This window comes from Canis lupus, chromosome 1 (genome assembly GCF_048164855.1).
Source record: "Canis lupus baileyi chromosome 1, mCanLup2.hap1, whole genome shotgun sequence".
Lineage (NCBI taxonomy): Eukaryota > Metazoa > Chordata > Mammalia > Carnivora > Canidae > Canis > Canis lupus.
In genome coordinates, this window is record NC_132838.1 from 59,431,750 (window position 1) to 59,456,140 (window position 24,391).

General features: G+C 34.4%; 1 protein-coding gene across 2 annotated transcripts in view; it reads right to left on the reverse strand.

Annotated features, from left to right (window-relative positions):
• The window catches only part of CEP85L (centrosomal protein 85 like), a 151,469-nt gene that overhangs the window by 44,466 nt on the left and 82,612 nt on the right, over positions 1–24,391 (reverse strand). For both annotated transcript variants that reach the window (XM_072831719.1, XM_072831725.1), the window contains exons 4-5: positions 21,886–22,007; positions 12,857–12,974 (exon numbers count right to left, since the gene is read on the reverse strand). In XM_072831719.1, coding sequence (XP_072687820.1) covers positions 12,857–12,974; positions 21,886–22,007 — 240 coding nt within the window. The remainder of the gene's footprint in view (positions 1–12,856; positions 12,975–21,885; positions 22,008–24,391) is intronic.

Here is a 24,391-nt window from a genome sequence, read left to right on the forward strand (position 1 = left end):
GAAATTATGCCAGGAAGAAAGAAATGTATGCCACGATCACCTATATAGAAAATCCCTAAAACAGACCAAAACCAAAACAAAATCCCTCCCAAAGCCCTTACTGAAACTAATAAGCAATTATAGCAAGATTTCAAGAGGCCCTCCAAAAAATGAAGTATGTATAAATATAACAAAATATATACAAGATCTATATAAAGAAAGTTATATGACTCTTATCAAAGACATCAAAGAAGAACGAAATAAAGAGATATTCCATGTTCATAGATTGACTCAATAAGGTCAAGATGTTAGGTTCTTCCTAGCTTAATCTATAGATTCAATGCAATCTCAGGCAACATCCCAGCAAGTTATTTTGTGGATAGCAACAAACTAATTATCTAAAATTTCTATGGAAAAACAAAAGACCCAGGATAGCCAACATAATACTGAAGGACAAAACCAAAGATGGAGTACTGAACTACCTGACTTCAATATTCACAATAAAGCTATAGCAATCTAGAATGTGTGACACTGAGGAAAGCCCAGACAAACAGGTCAATGGAACAGAATAGAAAACCCAGAAACAGATCCAGATAAATACAGTCAACTGCTTTTTGACAAAGGAACAAAGGCAGTACAATGGGGTAAAGAAAGTCTTTTCAACAAATTATGCTGTAACAATGGGACATCCACAAGCAAGAAAATGGTTTTCCACTCTTCAAAATGGAAGAAAGACCTAAATGTAAAATACAAAACTATAAAGCCCCTTGAAGATAACATATGAAAAAACCTAAATGACTTTGAAAATGGCAATGACTTTTAGATACACTACCAAAGATAATTCATAAAAGAAAGAAACACGCTGGATTTCATTAAAAATTTCTGCTCTGCAAAAGGCGTTATAAGAAAATGAGAAGATAGGCCACATATTGTAGAAACTATTGGCAAAAGACACATCTGATAAAGGATTTGTATCCAAACTATACAAAAAAAAAAAAAAAAACCTCCTAAAACTCAAAAAATAACATAATTAAAAATGGGGAAAAGACCTCAACAGACACCTCACTGAAGAAAAGTATACAGATGGCAAATAAATATATGAAAAGATGTTAAACATCAAATGTCTTCAGGGAATTTCAAATTAAAATGAGTCACCTACCCCCACACATCTGTCAGAATGGTCCAAATCCAAAACAATGACAATACCAAATGATGGTGAGGACATGGAACAACAGAAACTTCCATTCATTGCAAGTGGGAATGTAATGTAATACGTTATTTTGAAAGACAGTTGCAGTTACTTAAAAACGAACATATTCTTACCATATGATCAAACAATTGTGTTCCTTGGTATTTACCCAAATGAACAGAAAGCATCCTACACAAAACACTTCACATGGAGGTTTATAGCAGCTTTTTTCATATTTGCCAAAACCTGAAAGTAACTAAAAACTTCCTTCAGCAGGTAAATGGATAAATAAACTGTGGTACATCCAGATCATGGAACATTATTCAGCATTAAAAAGACAGAGCTATCAACATGTGAAAGGACATAGAGGAAATTTAAATGTGTATTAAAAAGTGAAAGAAGCCATCATAAAGGCCATATACCGTATGGTTCCAACTGTATCATATTCTGGAAGAGGTAGAACTCTGGAGCCAATAAAAAGACTGTTGCCAGGGGCTGAGGGACAGGAGGGAAAGAACAGGCACAGATGTTTAGGGTAGTGAAACTGTTCTGTACGATACTACAATAATGAGTATAAGTCATTATACATTTGTCCAAACTCACAGAACTGTAATACCAAGATTGAACCTCAATGTGAACTATGGCCTTTGAGTGATAATGATGTGTCCCTCTAAGTTCAACTGTAACAAAGATTCACTGATACAGGATGCCAAGAGTGGAGAAGGCTCAGGTGTGCGGCGGCACAGGATATATGAGATTCTCTGTACATTCTGCTCAACTCTGCAGTGAACCTAAAACTACTCCGAAATTTAAAATTAATTTTACAGATTAGTTAATATAGGTATTTCTATGACAACAACATACACACATTTCTGGAAAACCATTCAAAAGTCAAGCAAAAAAAATAGTAGGGCTTTAAAGGAAAAGTAAAAATCAGAATAGTCCACTCAAAGCCTATGCAACTTAAACCAGATTACTTATCAAAACAGTAACAGGAGAAGAGTTGAGCGTTTTGGGCAGGCAGCCACAGGGAATATTAAACCACATGCACGGACACAGTCAAAATGCTGGAGGGTCTGGTGGGTGTTGAGATGATATAGATAGAACTCTGCAATGCAGGGCCTACCATTCAGGCGGCTAGGAGGCAACGCACTCTGTCATGAACTGAAACCACCAAGGAGGGAGTGCATTTCCCAAGGCAGAACAGTACTCTAACGATATTCTGAAAATGAAGCTTGAAGAGGCTTCTGCTGTCAAAGCAGTAGGTGAGCCTAGGCCTTTTCTGCAGCCTGCCAAAGATCCTAATTTAACTCTCACTATTCTAATTCCCCTTGCCTTGGAAGAACAAAACAAAAACCACTATAAACCAGTGAGACTTGAAAACTATACTGACATCATTCTATCTACCTCTTGTGTATGGGCAAATCTGTACTACAGAAATGTGTTTCATTCCAAGATAAGCTGTAGAACTTCTAGGTGAAATTAAGCAGACAGAATGAGAAAGGTCTGAAGCCAGACTGCCTGAAGCCTTTAAATTGCTTTTTCAGCCTCTGAGTGTGCCCCAACAACTGAATCCGTGAAGCCTGTCTTCCCTTCCTGTCTAAGACAATGCCACCCCCACCCACCCCTGCCACGCTCTTTCACAGGTTGTGCTCTTTTACTGCCTTCTAAAATACTGCTAGTCCCTGTCTTTACTTTAGGGTTCAATTTTCTTCACTCCCTGGAACACCTGATCATGCCCAAGCTTCAACAACCACCCATGTGGGCTGACAAATCCTAAATCTCTAATCTCTCCCTTAGACCTACCTATGAATATCAGCCTCATTCTTCACCTCAGTCCCAATTTTACTATATGATATACAAGCTTAACTCATAATTTTTCTCCTCTAAACTAATTCCTGATGCAGTCATCTCTATCCTGGTCTCTGACAATATAAGCCAATCAATCTTGCCCATCTGAAACTAGGGAATCATTTCTCTAATCCATTAAAGTCATTAAATCAAGCCCATGCTTGGTCACACAGATGTTGAATATTCTTCTTCTTTTCCTGACCAACATTGACTTAAAATTCAGGTGTTCATTTAAGTTTCATACTACTAAGATAGCCTCCCAACTGTTTTCTGCCTCAATACCTACCTTAAATTTCTGTTATGCCACTGGGGTAACCAAAGTAGGACACTTTAGAGAAATATAGAGGGTGCTGTTAATCATTATGGCTAGTACACAGGCATTAACTGAATTATAATCTAAATCTGGGGGATCCCTGGGTGGCGCAGCGGTTTGGCGCCTGCCTTTGGCCCAGGGCGCGATCCTGGAGACCCGGGATCGAGTCCCACATCGGGCTCCCGGTGCATGGAGCCTGCTTCTTCCTCTGCCTATGTCTCTGCCTTTCTCTCTCTCTCTCTCTCTCTCTCTCTGTGACTATCATAAAAAAAAATAAATAAATAAAATAAATAAATCTGGGATAAATGGGCCCTTTACTTTATGAGCCTTTGCTATTATTGACTCCTGCTTACCTCTTTAATCATATCTCTTACCACTACTCTTCTCTCATTTTGCACTTCATCCCAATGGAGTAATTTGTAGTTTTCCAAATGGATTACATCCTCTCTTGCCTTTGGACCTTTTCACATACAATATACTATGCCTCAAGCACTATTACTCTGTGTCTTTTGGCTAAATTCTTTCACTTCATCAGGTTCTCAGATCAGATATCCCTTCCTATAGGAAGCTTGAGCCAACCTTGGTTCAAGGTTGATTTATGTGTTCTGAGTATGGATTCCCATAGCACTTTATATATATCTCATTTGGGCACCTCAAACTTGCTGCAACTGTCTCTTGTTTATCTGTCTTCTTCAACAGATTGTATATTCTTTGAAGAAAAAAACCAACTTGACTCACATTTATATTACTGGCATCTACATGGTGTCTTATCTATAGTAAACATAAATAATTTTTAAAGAAATGGATAAACAGGTTTTTTACACAGTCTCTGAGGGCTTCAAAATCCATCTAAAGAGAAACTATTCTTCACTCTTGTGACCCTAGCACTTACCGCATTAGATGTTTATGTTTTGTTGAATGACCTCATTTGTAAAGGTGGAAATCATTTATAAAATGCTCTTTAAGACCAAAAAACTTGGTAGTAGAAAAAATAGCCAAAAGAAAAAAATAGAAAAAATGTATATAAATGGAAAGAAAAAAGAAAAAAATGGAAAGACAACAAGAAATGATGCATCAATGAAGCTTAATTAAAACAAATATCAATTGGTTGGTCTTTACAAAGTTCCCACCTATATTAAAAGAAGTCATCTCTCTCTTCCTCAGTTTTTAACAAAAGGGAAAAGGTTTCTTTATATTCTGGTCCCCTAGCCCCACTCCTGAGAGGCCTGTTAACCACAGGTTGAAATTTTGGTATAAGGCATTGTAAATAACAAGTCTCTCTTCAATTTCAGTAATTGTACTACTAAAAAAAAAAAAAAAATCTAAGAAGTATGAATTTTAGGATAAAGACTATTTCTCATTTTCTACCTATGTGATTTACTGATTTTTTTCAGGACATGTTGACTGTAAGCCTTTTCAAAGTTTTTAATAGGCAAATAGAGTTATTTCTCATGAGTATGTTTTGCATCTATAAATTCATAAAAGAATGCTATTTTATTTCAAAAAATTACTTTATTTAACTTTGAATATATAGAATATTAAAAGTATAATTTCCTTTTTGTTTAATGTGCTATGGAATTAGAATGAATGGGGCTATGGGCCCCAAATGTGCATATATAAAATGCTGTGAATAAAAAATAACATTATTCATACATCCAATGCAAGAATTCCTCTGTTATTCTTCATAGGAATTGAAGAAACAACTCTAAAATTTGTGTGGAATAACAGAAGACCCCAAATAGCCAAAGAAATCCTGAGAAATAAAGGAAAAAAAAAATCAAAGGGGAATCATGCTTCTGGATTTCCAACTATACTAAAAAGCCATGGTAATAAAAACAATACTAGCACAAAAAAAAAGACACATCAACCAATGAAAAGGAGCAGAGAGCTCCAGAATTACATCCTGGCATATACAGTCAACATATTTGACAGGGAAGCCAAGAATACCCAAAGAGGAAAGGAAGTCTCTTTCACAAATGTGCTGGGTAAACTGCAGAAACACATGCAGAACAATGAAACTGAATCCCTATCTCACACCACTCATAAAAGTTAACTTGAAATGTATTTAAGACTTAAAAGATCTAATACCACAAAACTCCTAGAATGAAACACAGAGAGAAAATTCATCAATATTGGTCTCAGCAATGACTTGTTTTTTGGACGTGACACCAAAAGCACAAACAACAAAAGCAAAATATCAACAAATGGAAGTACATCAAACTCAAATACTTCTGCACAGAAGATCTGATAATTAACAAAATGAAAAACAACCTATAGAATACAAAAATATTTCAGGGGGATGGCTGGGTGACACATAAGCATCTGCCTTCTGCTCAGGTCATGATCCCAGGAACCTGGGATGAAGCCCTGCATTGTGCTTCTAGCTCAGCAAGGAAATCTGCTTCTCCCTTTACTCCTCCCCCACTGCTTGTGATCTCTCACTCTCTCCAATAAATAAAATCTTAAAAAATTCAGGAAACCATATATCAAAAAAGGATTAATATCCAAAATATATAAAGGACTCAATAATTAGAAATAAACAATCCAATCAAAAAATGGGCAAATGAACTAAACAGGCATTTTTCCAAAGAGAACATCAAAATGGCCAACAGACACATGGGAAAATGTTCCACATCATTAGTCAGAAAAATGCAAACCAAAACCACAATGAGCTACCCTGTCACACCAGTCAGAATAACTGTCATCAAGAAGACAAGAAATAACAGATGCTGGCAAGGATGTGGTGAAAAATGAACCCTTACACAGCACTGGTGGGAATATAAAGTGGTCCAGCCACTATGGACCAATAAAATAGATCTATATTTATTCCAGCAATTCTATTTCTAGGTATATTCCCAAAGGAAATGCAAACAGGATTTTGACAATATGTATACCCTCCCATGTCTATCACAGCATTATTCATAATAGCTAAAAGACGGGAACAACCCGCAGGCCCATCAGTGGATAAAAAAGATAGGGTATATATGCACAGTGGAATATTATCCAGCCATGAGAAAGGAAGATATCCTACCATTTGTGATGACATGAATGGACCTTAAGTACATTATGTTAAGCAATATAAGTCAGACAGAGAAAGAGAAGTACCATATGGTATCACTTATGTGTAAGGATCTAAAAAAAGTCAAACCTGTAAAAAACAGGAAGTAAAACAGTGGTTACCAAAAGATGGGAGATGGGGAGGTGGAGATTAGAGTGATAGTGTATAAGGGTACAAACTTGTAAGTAGTAGTAAATAAGCCATACACATTTAATGCACAGTATAATGAATATGGACAATAACATACTCTATAACTATCTAATGCAATAGCTACATTAACATATAATGTGTTAAAAGTAGCATGCTGTACACCTTAAATTTACACATTACATGTCAAATTTATTCAATTAATAAAAGCACTATTCACACACCAAAAAATTTTTCATTTGTTAGTAAATTTTGTTACATCTCGTTTCTCTTAAACACTTGCCATTTTTCAGCTCTCTGTATCTATCTACTGAAAAGTAGTTCATCCCATATATTTATGCTATCCATTTAATACTTAGGATTTTCCTTGTATTCCCTTTTATTAATTGGCCTTATCTTTTGAATTCTAATTTCTTGACAATATTTTAACTCCTCCACATAATTTAAAATTCTTCTAATATTTTCTACAGCCCCCTTTTCCATATCCCTCCAGCTACTTCTATATGTCCTTGTAGACTGACTTGGAGAGCCCTCTACTGGCCTAATTCTGTGTCAAAAAACATTTTCTTCAGCTTTCAAATACATATTAAGATACATACACTTCTGGTAATGTAATAATTGTATAATTCAAGCTAACCCTTTATTCAGAAAAAAACAGTTTAAATAGAGAAACTGCATGGTTCTATAAAACTGTTATCAAAGCAAATTATACTACTTACATAGTACAGAAATACCACTTTTAAATAACTGTACACTATTGTACCATAGAGCCTTACTATCATGGAATAGAACTAACAGATTAGACTACATTATAATGAGATAACCTGATGTATTACTGAGTAAAGTAAGCAAGCTGCAATCTCTGTTAAATGCTTCTGCCTCAAGTAAGTCTGAAAATTAGTTGAGTCTTCAATATTTCCTAAATTTAATATACCAATTCCTTTAATATATAAAAAGAAGTTTGGAAATACAATGGAGGGAAAAAATTCCAATTACAATGATTTTTTTAATTCCAGAAATAAAAAAATTTCCATAAATAAAGTATATACCTCCATGAAGTTATTAGTCCTCACTTTTGATTCCAATAAAATGCCAAGAGCTATTAATGTTTTGGAAATAAACATTTAGCCAAATATAAAGTCTATATAGAAAAACATATAAAGAAATTTTAAGAAAAATTCTTAAAAATAATAATAACTGGGGGAAAGTCACCCTTCCAGCCATATAAATTTTGTTATAAGACCTCCTATACCCTATATGTCTGTGTTCCCATTAGCTGTACTCTCAGTGGTAAAAACAACCTCATTCACATTTCTATTTCTTGCACCTAGACATTGCCTTACCCATACTGAACAAAAATTTTGAAGGAATGAGTAAAAAACATGTTTACCTTATGGTCTCTCCTTTTATATAGTTTGAGATCCATGAAGGTAGGAATTATTATTCACCTTCACGACCTCATAATTTAACACAGTGGATGTTTATTAAGTAATCTCTTAACTGGGTCCATTAGTGATGATAGGACTTATTTATAAAACATTCATTAGGATTAGAGGAACTTCATGGTAGAAAATAATGGATATAGGAAAAAAAATAGAATTACACAAATAGAAAATATTATGACAAATTCAGAAAATGTATTTTCAAATCAAATTATAGACAAAAAGCTAATTTCTTTCATGTGTGAGGGCTTATAAAATCAATAAGCAAAAAACAAAAGTATCAATATGAAATGACATTTCACAAAAAAGAAATATGAATGGGACTTAAGTATATAAAAAGAAATTCAACATCACTCAAAAGAAAAACATTAAAACCATAGGAAGAAAACAAGAAAGTTCTCAAATCAATAGCCTAACTTTTGCAACCTAAGGGCTGGAAATTAAATAAAACCTAATTATCAGAAGAAATGAAATAATAAAGATTCAAACAGAGATAAATGAAATAGAGAATATAAAAACAATGGAGAAAATTAATAAAACCAAAATTTGGTTCTCTGAAAAAAAACAAGATCAACAAAACTTTACCTAGATGGACTAAGGGAAACGGCTCTACTTACTAAAATCAGAAATGAAAATAATGGCATTAACTATCAATTCTACAGAAATAAAAAAGATTATAACAGTACTGTGAACAATTAACTGTATGCCAACAAACTGGATAAACCATATGCAATGGACAAATTCCTAAAAACATAAAACCTAACAAGACTAAATCATGAAGAAACAAAATCTGAGCAGACCTATCTATTAAGAGATTGAATCAGTAATCAAAGATCCCCCCTAGAAAAGCCCTAGTCCTGCACCTGATGGCTTCACTGATGAATTCTATCAAACATGTAACAAAGAACTAACACCAATCTCTTTCAAGCATTGAAAGAGAAGAAACTACACTTCCTAAGTCATTCTGTGAAGCCAGCATTATTCTGACACCAAAGCCAGACAAAGACACTATAACTACAGACCAATTATCTTTGATGCAAAAATCCTCAACACAATATTAACAAACTGAATTCAGCAGTATATTAAAAGCATTATAATCTATGACCAAGTAGGATTTATTCCTGGAATGCAAGCATAGTTCAACATGTGAAAACTGATCAATGTAATATACCACATTAGCAGAATAAAGGAAAAAAATTCACAATCATCTCAATTGATGCTGAAAAGGCATATGACAGAATTTAACATTCTTTTGTGATTAAAACACAAATAACTAGGAACAGAAAGCAAACACCACAATGAAATAAAACTATACAGAAAAAAACCCACAGCAAATATTATACTCAATGGTAAAAGACTGAAAGCTTTTCCTCTAAGATCAGAAACTAGGCAAAGATTCTCATTTTCACTACTTCTATTCAACAGAATACCGAAAGTTATAGCCAGAGCAAATAGGCAAGGAAGAGAAATATAAGGAATCTAAATTGGAAACGAAGACATGAAACCATCTCTGTTCATATGACACAATCTTATATGTAGAAAATCCTAAAAATTCCACAAAAAGCCTGTTAGAGCTATTAAATGAATTCAACAAAGTATTAGGATACAAAGTCAACACACAAAAATTTGTTGCATTTCTATGCACTCAATGAACAACCTGAAAAGGAAATTATGAAAACAATCCTATTTAACAACAGTACAAAAAGAGTAAAATACTAGCAATTAACCAAGGAGGTAAAAGCCTTGTGTAATAACTACTAAACACTGCTGAAAGAAAACTGAAGACATAAATTAATAGAACCACATCCCGTGTTCATGGATTGGAAAGTTTAATATTGTTAGGATGTTAATACTATTCAAAGTGATCTACAGGTTCAATGTAATCCCTATCAAAATCACAATTCTTTTTCAGAAAGAGAAAAACCCTAAATTTCAAAAACCCTAAAACTCTAAAATTCATATAGAATCTCAAAGGACCACAAATAACTTACACAATCTTAAAGAACAAAACTGGGGGACTCACACTTTTGGATTTCAAAACTTAATATAAAAGCCACAGTAATCAAAACAGTGTGGTACAAGATAACAAAAGACATATATATGTAAAAATCATATGATTTTTACCAGATGCCAAGACCATTCAGTATGGAAGTCTTTTCAACAAATGGTGCTGGGAAAACAGGATTATCCACATGCAAAAGAATGATGCTGAATCTTTATCTGATAACATATGCAAAAATTAATTCAAAACAGATCAAAGACCTGAACATAAGACCTAAAACTATAAAACTCCTAGAAGAAAACATGTGGCAAAAGCTTCATGACAATGAATTTGGCAATGAGTTCTTGGATACTGACACCAAAGGCACAGGCAATAAAAGAGTAAACAAACGACTTGAAGAAATAAAAATTTTGTACATGAAAAAATGACACCACCAACAGAGAAAATAGTCAATAAACAGAATAGGAAAAAATATTTGCAAATCATATATTTGATAAAGGGTTAATATCTAGAATACATAAAAAAGCTTTAAAAACTCAATAATGACAAAAACAAACCAATTCAAAAATAGGCAAAAGACGTGAACATTTTCTTAAGTAGATATACAAATAGCCAATAAACCATAAAAGGATGCTCTTATCACTAATCATTAAGGAAATGCAAACCAAAACTACAATGAGATAGATTCCACCTCAAATCCATTGGGGTGGCTACTATCAAAAATCAAAAGTAATAAGGGTTGGTGACAATGTGGAAAAACTAGAACCCTTGTATACTATTGATGGAAATCCAAAATGTTACAGCCACTGTGGAAAAAAACAGTATGGTGCTTCCTCAAAAAATTAAAAATTCAATTACTATATGATCCAGCAATTCCACTTCTGGATATATACTCTAGAGAATTGAAAGCAGGGTCTGCAGGAGATGTTTATACACCCATATTCAAATAAATATAAAAAGTTCATAGGAGCATTATTCATGATAGCTAATGAGGAAGCAAACAGGGGCACCTGGGTGGCTTAGTCGGTTAGGTACCTGCCTGCCTTCAGCTCAGGTCATGATCTCAGAGTCCTGGGACTGGCCCTGCATTGGGCTCCCCATCCAACAGGGAGTATGCTTCTGTTTCTCCCTCTGCCCTTCCCTCCGCTCTTGCTCTCTGTCTCTCAAATAAATAAACAAAATATTTGTTTAATGTGGAAGCAAACAAAGTGTCAACAGATGAATGGATAAAACAAAATGTATACACACATAATGGAATATATCAGCCTTAAAAAAGAAGGACATTCTGACACATGCTACAGCATGGATGAACCTTGAGGAAACTATGCTAAGTGAAATAAGTCAGTCACAAAAAGACAAATACTGTACAATTTTTAAAAAGATTTTATTTATTTATTCATGATAGACATAGAGAGGGGGAGAGAGGCAGAGACACACAGGCAGAGGGAGAAGCAGGCCCCACACCGGGAGCCCGACATGGGACTCGATCCCGGGACCCCAGGATCACACCCTGGGCCAAAGGCAGGCGTCAAACCGCTGAGCCACCCAGGGATCCCCTTGTACAATTTTTTTTTAATATGAGATAATTAGAGTAATAAAAATCATAGAGAATAAAAGTACAACAGCAGTTGCCAAGGGGTTGCAGAGGCAAGTGAGGAGTTATTGTTTAATGGACACAAAGTTTTAGTTTTATAAGACATACAGAGGTATGAAAATGGATGGTGGTGACAGTTGCACAATATTATAAATGTATTTGACACCACTAAACTGTATACTCAAAAAGAGTTCAGATGAAAAAAAATGGTTAAGATGGTAGATTTTATGTTATACATATTTTACACAATTTTTATTTTTTAAAAAAATCATGGAGAGAACTCCCCCACCCTACCCTATATACAAATCTACCAGAGAAAGGCAAAAATCTTCACAATCCGATAACACAAAAACAATTTGATAATTTCAATAAAAATTACCAACTCATACACCTGTAAATTTCACTTGAGAATTTAACTTACAAAAATATTTGTATATGAGCAAAACAGTGCTCATAGAAGGTTATTCTTCACATTATTTATAGTAGCTCCAAAGTAGAAATAACCCAAAGTCTGATTAGTAGGGACAAGATGAATAAATTATGTTATCTCCATAAAATGGGAAATCAATCAGCTATTAAAGCAGAAGAAAGGGAGGCTATCTTTGTAAAGATATAGAAATAATCACTGCATTTTAAAGACTGAAGTACAGTTGACACATTACATTAGTTTCAGGGGTACACATAGTGATTCAACAAGTCTGTATGTTATGCTATGCTCACCACCAGTGCAGCTGCCATCCGTCATCACACAACACTAATACAGTATCACTGACTACATTCCCTATCCTGTACCTTTGATCTCCCATGAGTTATTCACTCCGTAAGAGGAGAGCTGGACCTCCTCCTCCCCTTCACCCTTTCTGCCCATTCCCCAGGCATCTATCAGTTTGTTCTCTGTATTGATGAGCCTGTTTCTGCTTTTTGAATCCTTGTATTTTAAATAATTTTATGTACTATAAAGGAAAAAAGCAAGGTGCTGGGTAATGTATGTATTTTGATACATTTTGTGAAGATACGGGAATAAAACACATTTATATCTGTTAGTGATATACGTCAGTTCTGGAAGGATACACTAGAAACTGATAACAGTAATTTCTGTATGTGTGTGGGGATGGGATGTGAACTGGATGTCTGGAAGACAGTTCTTGGACATCTTTTATTTTATATATATATGAATATGAACCATGTGAATGAATTAAAAATGCGTCCTAATCTTACAGCTAATTATATAATTAACACATGCTGTATTAATAAAATAACAACTACAAAAATCTCTCTTACCTGCAAACCAGCCACATAAGAATCTTCACAGTTTACATAATGTCCTAACATGGCATGTTGTGCCCGTAATTCATTATCCCTTATCCTCTCGTGTAGGTGAGTAATTTGTTGCTTCTGCCTGCAAAACATAAATTGAGGTGACATTATAAAGAATATGCTTTTCTAAGAGACTGTTGAAAACAGAATTTTAACTATTCTAATAATTTGATGTAAAAGTTAAAAGTATTATCAACTTTGACACTCTTAATAGGGAATTTGTTAAAATCACAGAACCTTGGGCAGCCCAGGTGGCTCAGCAGTTTAGTGCCGCCTTCAGTCCAGGGCCTGATCCTGGGACGCGGTATCAAGTCCCATGTCAGGCTCCAGGCATGGAGCCTGCTTCTCTCTCTGCCTGTGTCTCTGCCTCTCTCTACCTCTCTCTCTCTCTGTGTCTCTCATGAATAAATAAATAAAGTTAAAAAAAAAATTTAAATAAATAAAAAAATAAAAATCACAGAAACATGAGCTATATGGAACACAAAAAAAGTTTACTTATACTGTTGAGTACTTCTGGCATTTTATAAAATATAATATTTTTTGTAGATTACTCTTCTTAGGGATCCCTGGGTGGCGCAGCAGTTTAGCGCCTGCCTTTGGCCTGGGGTGTGGTCCTGGAGACCCGGGATCAAATCCCACGTCGGGCTCCCGGTTCATGGAGCCTGCTTCTCCCTCTGCCTATGTCTCTGCCTCTCTCTCTCTCTCTCTCTCTCTCTGTGTGTGTGTGACTATCATAAATAAATAAAAATTTTTTAAAAAATTAAAAAAAAAGATTACTCTTCTTAGATAATAGCAAAGATGTGTTTTGCTTTCTTTCTTGTTACCTGATATAATAAATGTTATGTCCTCAGTTTGGAATGCCTTTACCTTAAAATCCATTATTTTTATTCATACAAATTCTGTTTAACAGTTAAATATCCACTGACTCTCTAAGAATCTCATTGTCATGGATGAAAGGTATTCTCATATTGTTTAGCCCAACTGATGTTCTATCCTACATCTTCTCAACAAAATCCTAGGTTACACAGTCTACACATAACCATCACCAATGATGGAGAATTTGGTGACAAATTTGGATCCTTGGATAGCTCAGACATTTATTTCTCCTTAACATAACTTCATGTTAGAAACAGATACCATGAAGTTCAAATCTTTGCTCAGCAGCTTACTGCTTATTCAAGTTACTTTATTTCTGTCTTTATGTATCCTTTATACAGTTGACTTGAGCAATGTGGGGGTTACAGGCACTGACCTCTAACTCTCAAGACACTGTGCACAGTTACTCTTAATGGAACAGTGACTTCTGGGAGATGGGCAACAAATGAGGTGAGCTCTATGACTGCCAGAGCCTACTGCTTCAGGTAAAGAGCTCTCTCTGAGCTGAAAAGACAAAGCTGGGATACTAGAAAAACCAAGACAACTTAAGCAAAGTCACCCTGAATATTCCACTGAGTACTAACGAATAAACACATGAGGAAACTACTTAGCATGCATATGTGGGGAGTGGGGGAGAGATACGTGATGGTCAACCAAAAAGATTAAAGCGACAGTACCTGGGGCTTGTATGGGCCTAGAATCCTGCCTTTTTTCAAATGCTACCGTGGAAAACTTCCTAATTCATAGGGCATGATTTCAGGAATACAAAATACGTGATATCCAAAAAAAGTTAAAATTCATGAAGTCTGATACTTGATCAAAAATTACTAGTCATGCAAAGAAGTAGGAAAATATAACCTAAGAGGAAAAACCAATAAATTGAAAGTGAACCAGAACAGATGATAGAATAGACAAAGACACTATATTGGGTAGTTTAATTATTTTCATATGTTCAAAAAACTGAAAGACTGATTATATTAAGACTTAGAAAACATACATATTATCCTTAATGGGATTAAAAGCAGGTCACAATTTGCAGGAGAAGATTAGGAAATTTGAAGACAGAGCAATAAAAACATGCAATTAGAATCTCTAAAAAAGTGGAAGGAGGGACTGAAGCTTTCAAGCTAGAGAATTTTTTACCCAAGGTAAATTTAAAGCAAAATAAAAACAATCAGCCTAGAATTCTTCACCCAATGAAAATATCAAAGATAGAAGTGAAACAGATTTTGAAAACTTAAAGGCTGAAAGAATCTATCACAGCAGACTTCAAGTATAAGAAACAATAAAGGAACATCTCCAACCAAAGGAAAACAACATGGAATGAAAACCCAATCTATACAAAAGAAAGAAGAGCACCAAAAATGTTAACTACATGGGCAAATATATTACTGTTCTTACTAGGTAAATCTTTAAAAAATTTAATAGATTGTGTAAGGCAAACAAACCAACAAAGGCACAATGTACTGTGGGTTTTATAGTCTTTCTAGAAGTGAAATGTATGACAAAATAGCTCACAGACAGAAAGAGGAAAAATGGAAGTATATTTTCATAAGATTCTTATGTTGTACATGAAACAGTATAGCACTGCTTCAGGGTAGACCACTGCACTTTAAAGATGTATATTATAAACGCTACAGCAACTACTATAATAACAAAGTGTTATAGCTAATAGCCAACAAAGGATGTAAAGGGAATTATTTTTAAAAAGACTCAACTAATTCAAGAGAAAGAAAGGAGGAACCAAAAACAGATGGGACAATTAGAAAACACATAGCAAGAAGGGAGATTTAAACTCGACCATATCAATAATTACAAACTGTAAATGATCTAAAATAACAATTAAAAAGTGAACACTGTCAGAATGGATAAAGAGAAAGATTCAACTATATGCTACTGACCGAAAAAACACACTTTAAATATGATGACATAGTTCTGCAAATCTTAATTCTAAAATCATTTGGGTCTAAAACTGTAATTGCTGACTATATTTCTTCTTTTGTTAAGCAAAATTGACATGTAATACCATGCTAGTTTCAGGTGTATAACAATGACTGTGTAGAACATACTGATGTGTATATATTGTGGAATGATCGCCTCAATAAGTCTAGTTAACGCCATCTGATTACATTTCTTGAACACTATTGGTTTATGTAAGTTTTCTATTTCTTTTTTGAGTCAATTGGTATTCTTTTAAAATTCATTTTCTTTTATGTTTTCATATTTATTGATACTAGTTTATGACAATGATTTAAACTTTCTCTATATAATTATATTACTTTTTACTCCTAATTATTTTGAGTCTTTCTCTTTTTCCCTTAATTAGGAGAACTAGCAATTTATCCATTTGATTAATTTCTGCTCTTATTTTTAGTATTTCCTTTGTTCTCTTTCATGTTTAACTATTCCTTTAACTGGTCTTCTTAAGTTAAACATTTAAGTCACTGTCCTTCCTACTTTCCTTCACTTCTCTTAATAAAAGAAGAAAAAGACATGAGAAATAGTGATAGAATCTAACATATTATATTAGCAGTCCTAGCAGAAACAGAAAGAAATAAAATATTTGAAGAGATGAAGACCAAGAATTTTCCAAGATTGATGAAAAACATGAAACTGGGATCAAGAACTACTTCAATCTCCAAGAATACCAAATATGATGAAAACCACAATAGGCACGTTATAGTAAAACTGCTGAGAACAAATGGAAAAAATGATTAAATCCAAAAAAAATAATAAAGAGTGCATTCAATCTGTCAGTAATAAGACTTGTGGGATGACTTCTTAAGAGAAACCAGAGACAATGGAATAATATCTTGAAAGTGCTGTAAGAAAATAACTGCCAATCAGGAATTATATATCAGCCAAAAATATCTTCTACCAACAAAGGTGATATTCACAGTAGACAAGAGATGAAAACAATCTAAATGTTTATCTACAGATAAATGGATAAAGATATATGACACATAGACCCACACAAACAATGGACTATTACTTAGTCTAAAAAAAAAAAACAGAAGAAAATTCTATCATATGCGACCACATGGATGAACCCTAAAGACATTACACTAGGTGCAGTAAGCAGTCATAAAGGGACAAATACTACATGATTCCACTTATATGAAAATTTAATGGGGTTTAGGACAATGCTAACCCAAAATGTGGCATCTTGGCATACTGAATGTTTTAAGCCAAAGGAGTTTAAGAAAATAGCAAAAGCAGAAAGATCACTCAGACCTCCTCCCCACCCCTGCCCTTCTTCTATAAACAGATCACAAAAATCTCAAGGGGTGTGTGTGTGTGTGTGTGTGTGTGTGTGTGTGCCCTCTCTAAACCCAAAAGAAAGGTACATCCCCATCTCTGAAGATTAAAGGACACAAAGAAAAATCCGACCAAGCAAGCTTTGCTAAATTTCCCCTAGTTTACTATACAATTACCTCATACTCCTTAACCTATCACATTCCTCCATGACTGTTCATTCTTCAACTAAGCTAGCATAAAATAATCAAATCTGTCACTTTGGGTCTTCACTTCCATATAAAGGCTCCTGAGTCACCTAAAACTTGTATTAAATAAATTTGTATGCTTTTCTACTGTTAATCTGTGTCAGTTTAATTTCCAGATCCAGCAAAGGAACTCTAAAGAGCTGACTTTTTCTTCCCCTACAATACCAAAAGGGAAAAAAAGAAAAAAAAGCGATCAAACTTAGAGAAGCAGAAAGTAGAAAATGATGGTCTCCATGGGGTGGAGGGAGGGGAAAACAAGCAGTTCTTACTGACTGGGTACAGAGTTTCAGTCATGCAAATTGCAAAAGTTCTGGAGATCTATTGTAAAAAACTATGCATAAAGCTAAAACTGTCCTGCATACAAGATGTGTTAAAAGGATACATTTCATGTTATGTGATGGTTTTCATCACAATTTAAAAAAATTTAAAAAGGTGAGAGCAGGAGATGCTTCTGGGTACCCAAGTCCCAGTCATCCCTTTTGCCTGGGAAGTGAATTAAACAGATGGTGAGATCCTGACCAGAATGAAGACTGCCACTACAACTCAAGAAAGGAATCAGGTCAAATACCTAGTAAATATGGCCTCTATAAATCAGAAAACAGGTTTAAAAAAATTAAGTCAAAACTGAAAAATCAAGGAGCTGCTACAGCAACTATGTTACTCAAGGAAATACTGGACCCAGCTAGACCTGCAGTGATCCCGTCCCGGATCCAGGGAGCAAATAAGAGTATGTACAAATTCAATCTCTAGCTGAGAAAATACAAAAATGAAAAAGCACGTATCTTTAGAGACAGGTTTAGAGCAGGTTCCTTTTGAGAGGGTTCCTTTCCTTTTCTAATTAAATTTGGTTTCTGGAAAGTTTCTACTGTGAGTTTTAAAATAATTAATAGCTTTTAAAGCTATTATGGATACTACCACCAAATGAATTATGCTCAATGGCCATCTTAAATAATTTATCAGAAATGATTATCAAAGAGACACCCCGCATTCATTACCATATTAAAAAGAGAGGGGCTGAAATAAAGGTACAGGTGGCTAAAGGTCTGGAATAGGAAAACAAAGACCAATGAGATTTTATTCTTTTAATTTTCCATGCATTTCCTTTTTCCCAACCTGTTTCAATAGAGGGCACACAAAAGGAAAAACTTAACAACCATGTGGATATTTATCTCCTATTCACTTAAGGGATATTATTCACATTTTCGAACTACTTATAGTACTATAAACAAGGGATAAAACAGTTTTGAAGAAGCTGTCTCCTCACCCTTAGCTTCCAAAATCAGCTTTCACACATGTTGGGACAATAGTAAATATGGCCCTGGGCTTTAATTTTGAAATGTACTTCTAAATACACTGTTAGTATTTTTTAATTTGATGGAAAGAGGATGATTGTATTAATTTTTCTTGAACTAGTCAGAATTTTCAATTTCTCCAAAGGTGGCCCTGCCAAACAAAGCTAAGTGTATTAGCTTGAAAATACTCCCAATGTATATTAAAAGGATTCTTATGCATTTATCTACGAATCTTAAGGTTTTGTAAATAAGGAAGAATCAATAATAGAGAAAGAGCCTTTGTTCTTGATTCCTGGGAAGGAGACTGAATCCTTGCCGTGTGGTGTGGTGTGTTATTCATGAGCCCCTGGAACACGTGCATTTATCCTAATGAAGTAACTCATGGCCCCTTGATAATAGCTTTAAGATGGGGACTGTTCACCAGAAAGCCAACCATTTAACTAGAAGGTTGTGAACCTGAGCCAGTGCAACCTCCATGGTTGAGACACAGAGGAGGCTGGAGACTGAGTTCAATCATGTGGCCAGTGATTTGATCAATCATGTCTACACAATGAAACTCCAATAAAAATTCTGGGAACCAGCTAGATTTGTAGGCAGTTGGTTAGAAGTGTGAGTGGCCTGGGGAAGCCACCTTCAAACTGGTATCTGAAATTACACAGTTTTGTTAGAGGCTATATGCCCTTAAAGCTGTGGAGTCTGATGCTAACTCAGGGCATGTAGGGTCAGAACTGAATTACAGTGCAGTAGGTGGGACTGAAACAGAATACACGTGATTGTTGGAACAACATGAGTTTGAACTGCACAGATTCACTTAAATGCAGATTTTTTTCAATAAATACAGAATACTGTTAAATGTATTTTTCTTCCTTAGGATTTTAATAACATTTTCTTTTCTCTAGATTGTTATAAGAGTACAATATATCATACATAAAACATACAATACATGCACTGATCGACTGTTTATGTTATCAGTAGGGCTCCAGGTCATTAGTATGTTAGTTCTGGGAAATCAATAATTACACATGGATTTTCAACTGTGCAAGAGGTTGAGATCCCTAACCGACACATTGTTCAATAGTCAATTGTGGATTTAGAAATTAATTCTAAAATACTATGTGCCTAGTTATAAACAATCAAAATAACTTAGATAGAAATGAACTATTAAAACTGTATCTAAATGCTCAAATTAGCTGATAAAAATAATCAAATCTCACTTCAATACCAGTGATAGAAAATAACTACTCTTGCATTATGGGGTCCCTCTCAAAGAAAAATGAACAAAATCTCATGTTAACCAATCAAATTTGTAAAGCCAGAGTTTCAATAATTTTAATAACTACAGTGTGTACATCTTAGCTTTGCTTTGAGAAATCTGATCATAAATCTTAGCAGATGAATTAGAAGGACATTATGAATTCAATAAAAAAGCATCCACACTATACCAAAGAACGCATTACTGATTTTAAAAGCTTACTAGTACAATTACAATATGATTTTACTTTCACACACAATTAAATAAATATATATACTGCACATTGCAAGTAATAACAAAATGAGAATTCCCCTCTACACTGCCAGTGTCATTTACTAATCACATTAACTCCCTATGTCATTGCAGAAGGTGTAAGGGTTTCCTCTCTGGATCAGTCTCAAGTGCATTGACTTACTTTAAATTCTATCTGACCAATCCAACAGCAAAAGCTAACTACAAAGTGCAGACCATTAAACTACCAGTATCAGTAACAGCATAGGTTAACCAGCAACCTTAACCTCTTTGCCATTAAAATGAAGCTTTTTCTCCTGAATGAATGCTGGTGAAGACCTATTATGAGTAATGAAATGTCAAGAAACAGTCTCTTCTGTGAGGGGGTCTGGAGTCTGCTAAGGAGAGACAAGCTCTACAGAAACAACCGTTATTTACAAATCATGTATATGTGGCTACTATTTGCTAATGGCACCCATGCATGAGGCAGTATTAGGGCTTTTACATGCATTCATTCATTAAATCCTCATACTCTAAAACTAGCTATAAGAAGGGCACTGCAGAGGTGAATGAGACTGCATAAAGAACTGCAAAACTGAGAAATCTGAATTATTTTTGGATTATTTCCTTAGTATCCTTCTATAGTATAAAAAGTTGGGAAATATATATTTTCAATAGATTATGTTTGTAATTATATGCATTTCTAACTATCATAGATGAATTGTTTGTGGTATTTCCTGAGTTAGGTCCTGTGATTCTTTTATGGCTTGCTGATTTTTAGGTTAAGGGTCAGCCTAAAATCAAAATGGCTTTTTTACTCTGGCTAACTTGTCTATCAAGTCCTTCTCTTCTGCCTCACCAAGTATCAAGCATTAAGCATATACTGTGCCAGGCTCTGTTCAAGATGCTGGGAACACAGCAGAGAAGAAAAAGTTCAGATGTTTGTACTCTAGTTTATACTCCAGTAGGTTCTGCTTAATACTGGTAAATTTCTAAGTGAAATCTTTTGAAATTTTGACTATTAAATATATTTAGTGGTTTCAACTCGGATTTAATTTTAAGGCTAAAATGTCTACTACTTTAATCTCAAATAAGCACATGAAAATAAGCAGTAACTAGCAGAAAAAAAAAAAAAAGCCTCCCCAAATGATTTCCCCCATCACCATGGTACACAAGTTGACTCCAAAGTATACATAAATTATGTAGAACATACATCCAGAATAATATAATTAATATTAACAATTATTGCTCAAAATAATCAGGAGACTCTATTAAGTATAAAAACTTGTTTTTCAGAGCTTTAGTACTCAAAAATGCAAAATTTTTGGACCGTCCCCCCAAATTTCTCAAATGCTTATCTGTAAGTCATTTAATTTTAAACATCCCTGATTTTGATAGCTTTTGTGTCTTCAGATTTTTTTTTAAATTTTTTTTCTTCTTCAGATCTAACATAACATACATTAGTTAAAATATTAGCACTTTAAAGTAGCTTTCCAATTTGATAGTTTCTAAGTTTAAAACACAAAGATACAGTTTATAGCCTTGATAGCTCATTAGCATTGCAGCTAACTTTCTACATGTATAAAAAAGACTGGAGTTTCCAAATGGGTTACTCTAATGTAAATGGGAGGGTGGTAGAAAACAGAAAGACCAACAGACCAGTCCTCAGTTCTCACAAAGGTTCTTAACTAGGGTAGGCTGAGGGAGGGACAGACATGAGACATCAATATATTTGTAAGATTTGATTTCTTAAACTCTAAGTAATGGATACAAAGGTTGTTTTAGTAATCTACATTTTCTGTATGTCTGAAATATTTAGTACTTAAAAAAAAGACTCACCGATCAATTACAATTTCTTTCTGCCTTAGCAGTCCTTCTTTTATTTTCAGCACTGATTCCCACTTACTGAAATCCTGATAGCCAGAAGGTGAATAACTTTGACGAGACGATCCGGACAAAACCTGCACAAATATATTTACACTATTAGTATACTAAAAGTGTCTAAAGGGAATATTTAAGTATCATCTAATATTTTCCCAATGCTTCTCATTTTAAAAAGAGAATTTTCCCTTTAATTTTTTTAAAAGACTATCTGAAATCACACTTGTGAATACAACATAACTTGAAGAATTTCAAGGAAGTTCTGAAGTAAAAGTACAAGTCTATGAACTGGTGACAACAGAATATTTAATCTGGCTTATTGTAATACTATAAATAAGATATTATTCTCATTATCTTGTGGAAGCTTTCTGGAAATAAGAGATTAACCACTCACTGCCTAAGGAAGAAGGAAATGTACCATAGTTAGACTAGACAAACATCACAGGAAAGGTTTCCACAAGAAAATAAAAATAGTTCCTGTAGTATGCAGGCTTCAAATTGTCATCCATCACATCACATTTACTTATATTAAAATTTCAAAAGCAAAAATATTTTTACAAAATAGTCAACACATTTATACCCAATATGACTTTAACAAAGTATAATCTGGATGGGTGATTACTGGCCTCCAGTGTAAATTACATAATTTAGAAAAAACCTGCTTAGAATTTAAGAAATTTCAAATATTTACAATGAATTCAACACTGATAATAACCAATATGGCAGATTTCTTCAAATTCGTATGACTACAACAAACAAAAAAGAAAACCTTAATATACTAGTAGTCATAGATTGAATTGTGTCTCCTCAAAAAGATATGCTGAAGTCTAACCCCCAGGTACCTCAGAATTTAATCTTCTTTGGGAATAGGGTCTTTATACAGATATAGTCAAGTTAAGATGAAGTCATTGAGGTAGACCCTAATCCAAAATGACTGGTGTCCTATGTAAAGAGGAGATTTGAACACAAATATGTGCAGAGGAAGACTATGTAAAGAAATAAAGAAAGAAAAACATCTGAAGATGAAAGCAGAGATGGTGGTGATGCATCTACACACCGAGCAACACAAAAGATTGCCCCCAAACCACCAGAAACCACCTGAAACAGATTCTTCTTCCTTGCCCTCAGAAGGAACCAACTTAGCCAACATGCTGATTCTGAACTTCTAACTTCCAAAACTGTGAGACAATAAATTTTTGCTGTGTAAGGTACCCAGTTGTATCCTTTGTTATGGCGGCTGCAGGAAACTAATACAATTGGTAAATCAAGTAGGAACATGAATTCCTTGGCAAGCTAAGTAATCCTACAGAACACTCCAAAGCAACTTAGGAAGATTCCAATGTGCAGTGATATTTTTATCCTTTGTTTTCCAAAGATGCTACTGGTAAGACCTACTTCTGAATAAACTACTAATTTTATGACATCAACTAGTCCTGGATTAATCCTCTAAGATGATTTTCAACTAATACAAGGATAGGATGTTTCAGGCAGAAGACAGACAAAACAAGATGAACAGAGTAGGAAAAATAGAAAACAAGAGATAAGAGGGTATATAACTTTACCATAGGGGCAAATAGATTAACACTAAATGACATAGTGTTATAGGGGCAAGTTAGTCAGAAATCCTGTCTCTGAATTTTATTCTTTCCTTTGCCTACATTACAACCCAACCTGATATTCAGCCGTATGCCCTAGCACAGATATGTTAGTTGCTATAGTACAAGAGTGTTTTTACTGTGGTTGATAACTACTGATCCCCAAACCTTCTGAAGCTCCTCTCCACTATCCAACAGAGTTCTTGGCATTAAAAGGGGCTTTCAAGATGCTCCATCCATAAATGGCATCCTTTCTGATTGCTTGGTTCCCTGCACTGCACTAGTCAATCTTCCAAAATTTTCCCATCTCAACACTACCTATCAGCTTATATTTAGTTGGCAGTACAAGGATTTAAACCTCAGCACCCCAACAAAAGAGCATGTGCTCTTAAGTTCCACATTGTTACACCGCTTCTACTATGGCCTAAATAAGGTATTCAGAACATTTCATATCACAAGAGCTGAAAAAATTTTTTGAAAGTAACTACTCTTAGGAACTGAGATAGGATTCAGCACCATAAACAATATTGATGGTATTATGAAAAAGTCTCTACTTACCGCAAGTCCATGCTACTTAATGACTATCAATTTAGTGGATAAGTGACTAGATGAAATTTATTTTGTCAAGTTATAGCTCAAGTAGGAATTCATTAAAATTAGTAAAAGCTAAGCAAAATAAAAGACCATATCAACAATTCCAAAACTCAATATAAGATTTAGAAATTATCAGAATGATTTGGTAAACCATTTGTGCTATAATTTACAACACTAAATATTTCATTTATTTGGTGACTAAAAGTGATTATACAGCTCAATATATACTGAGTTATACATTGATCGATATCCTGATATCAGTTGAAAAATCTTTT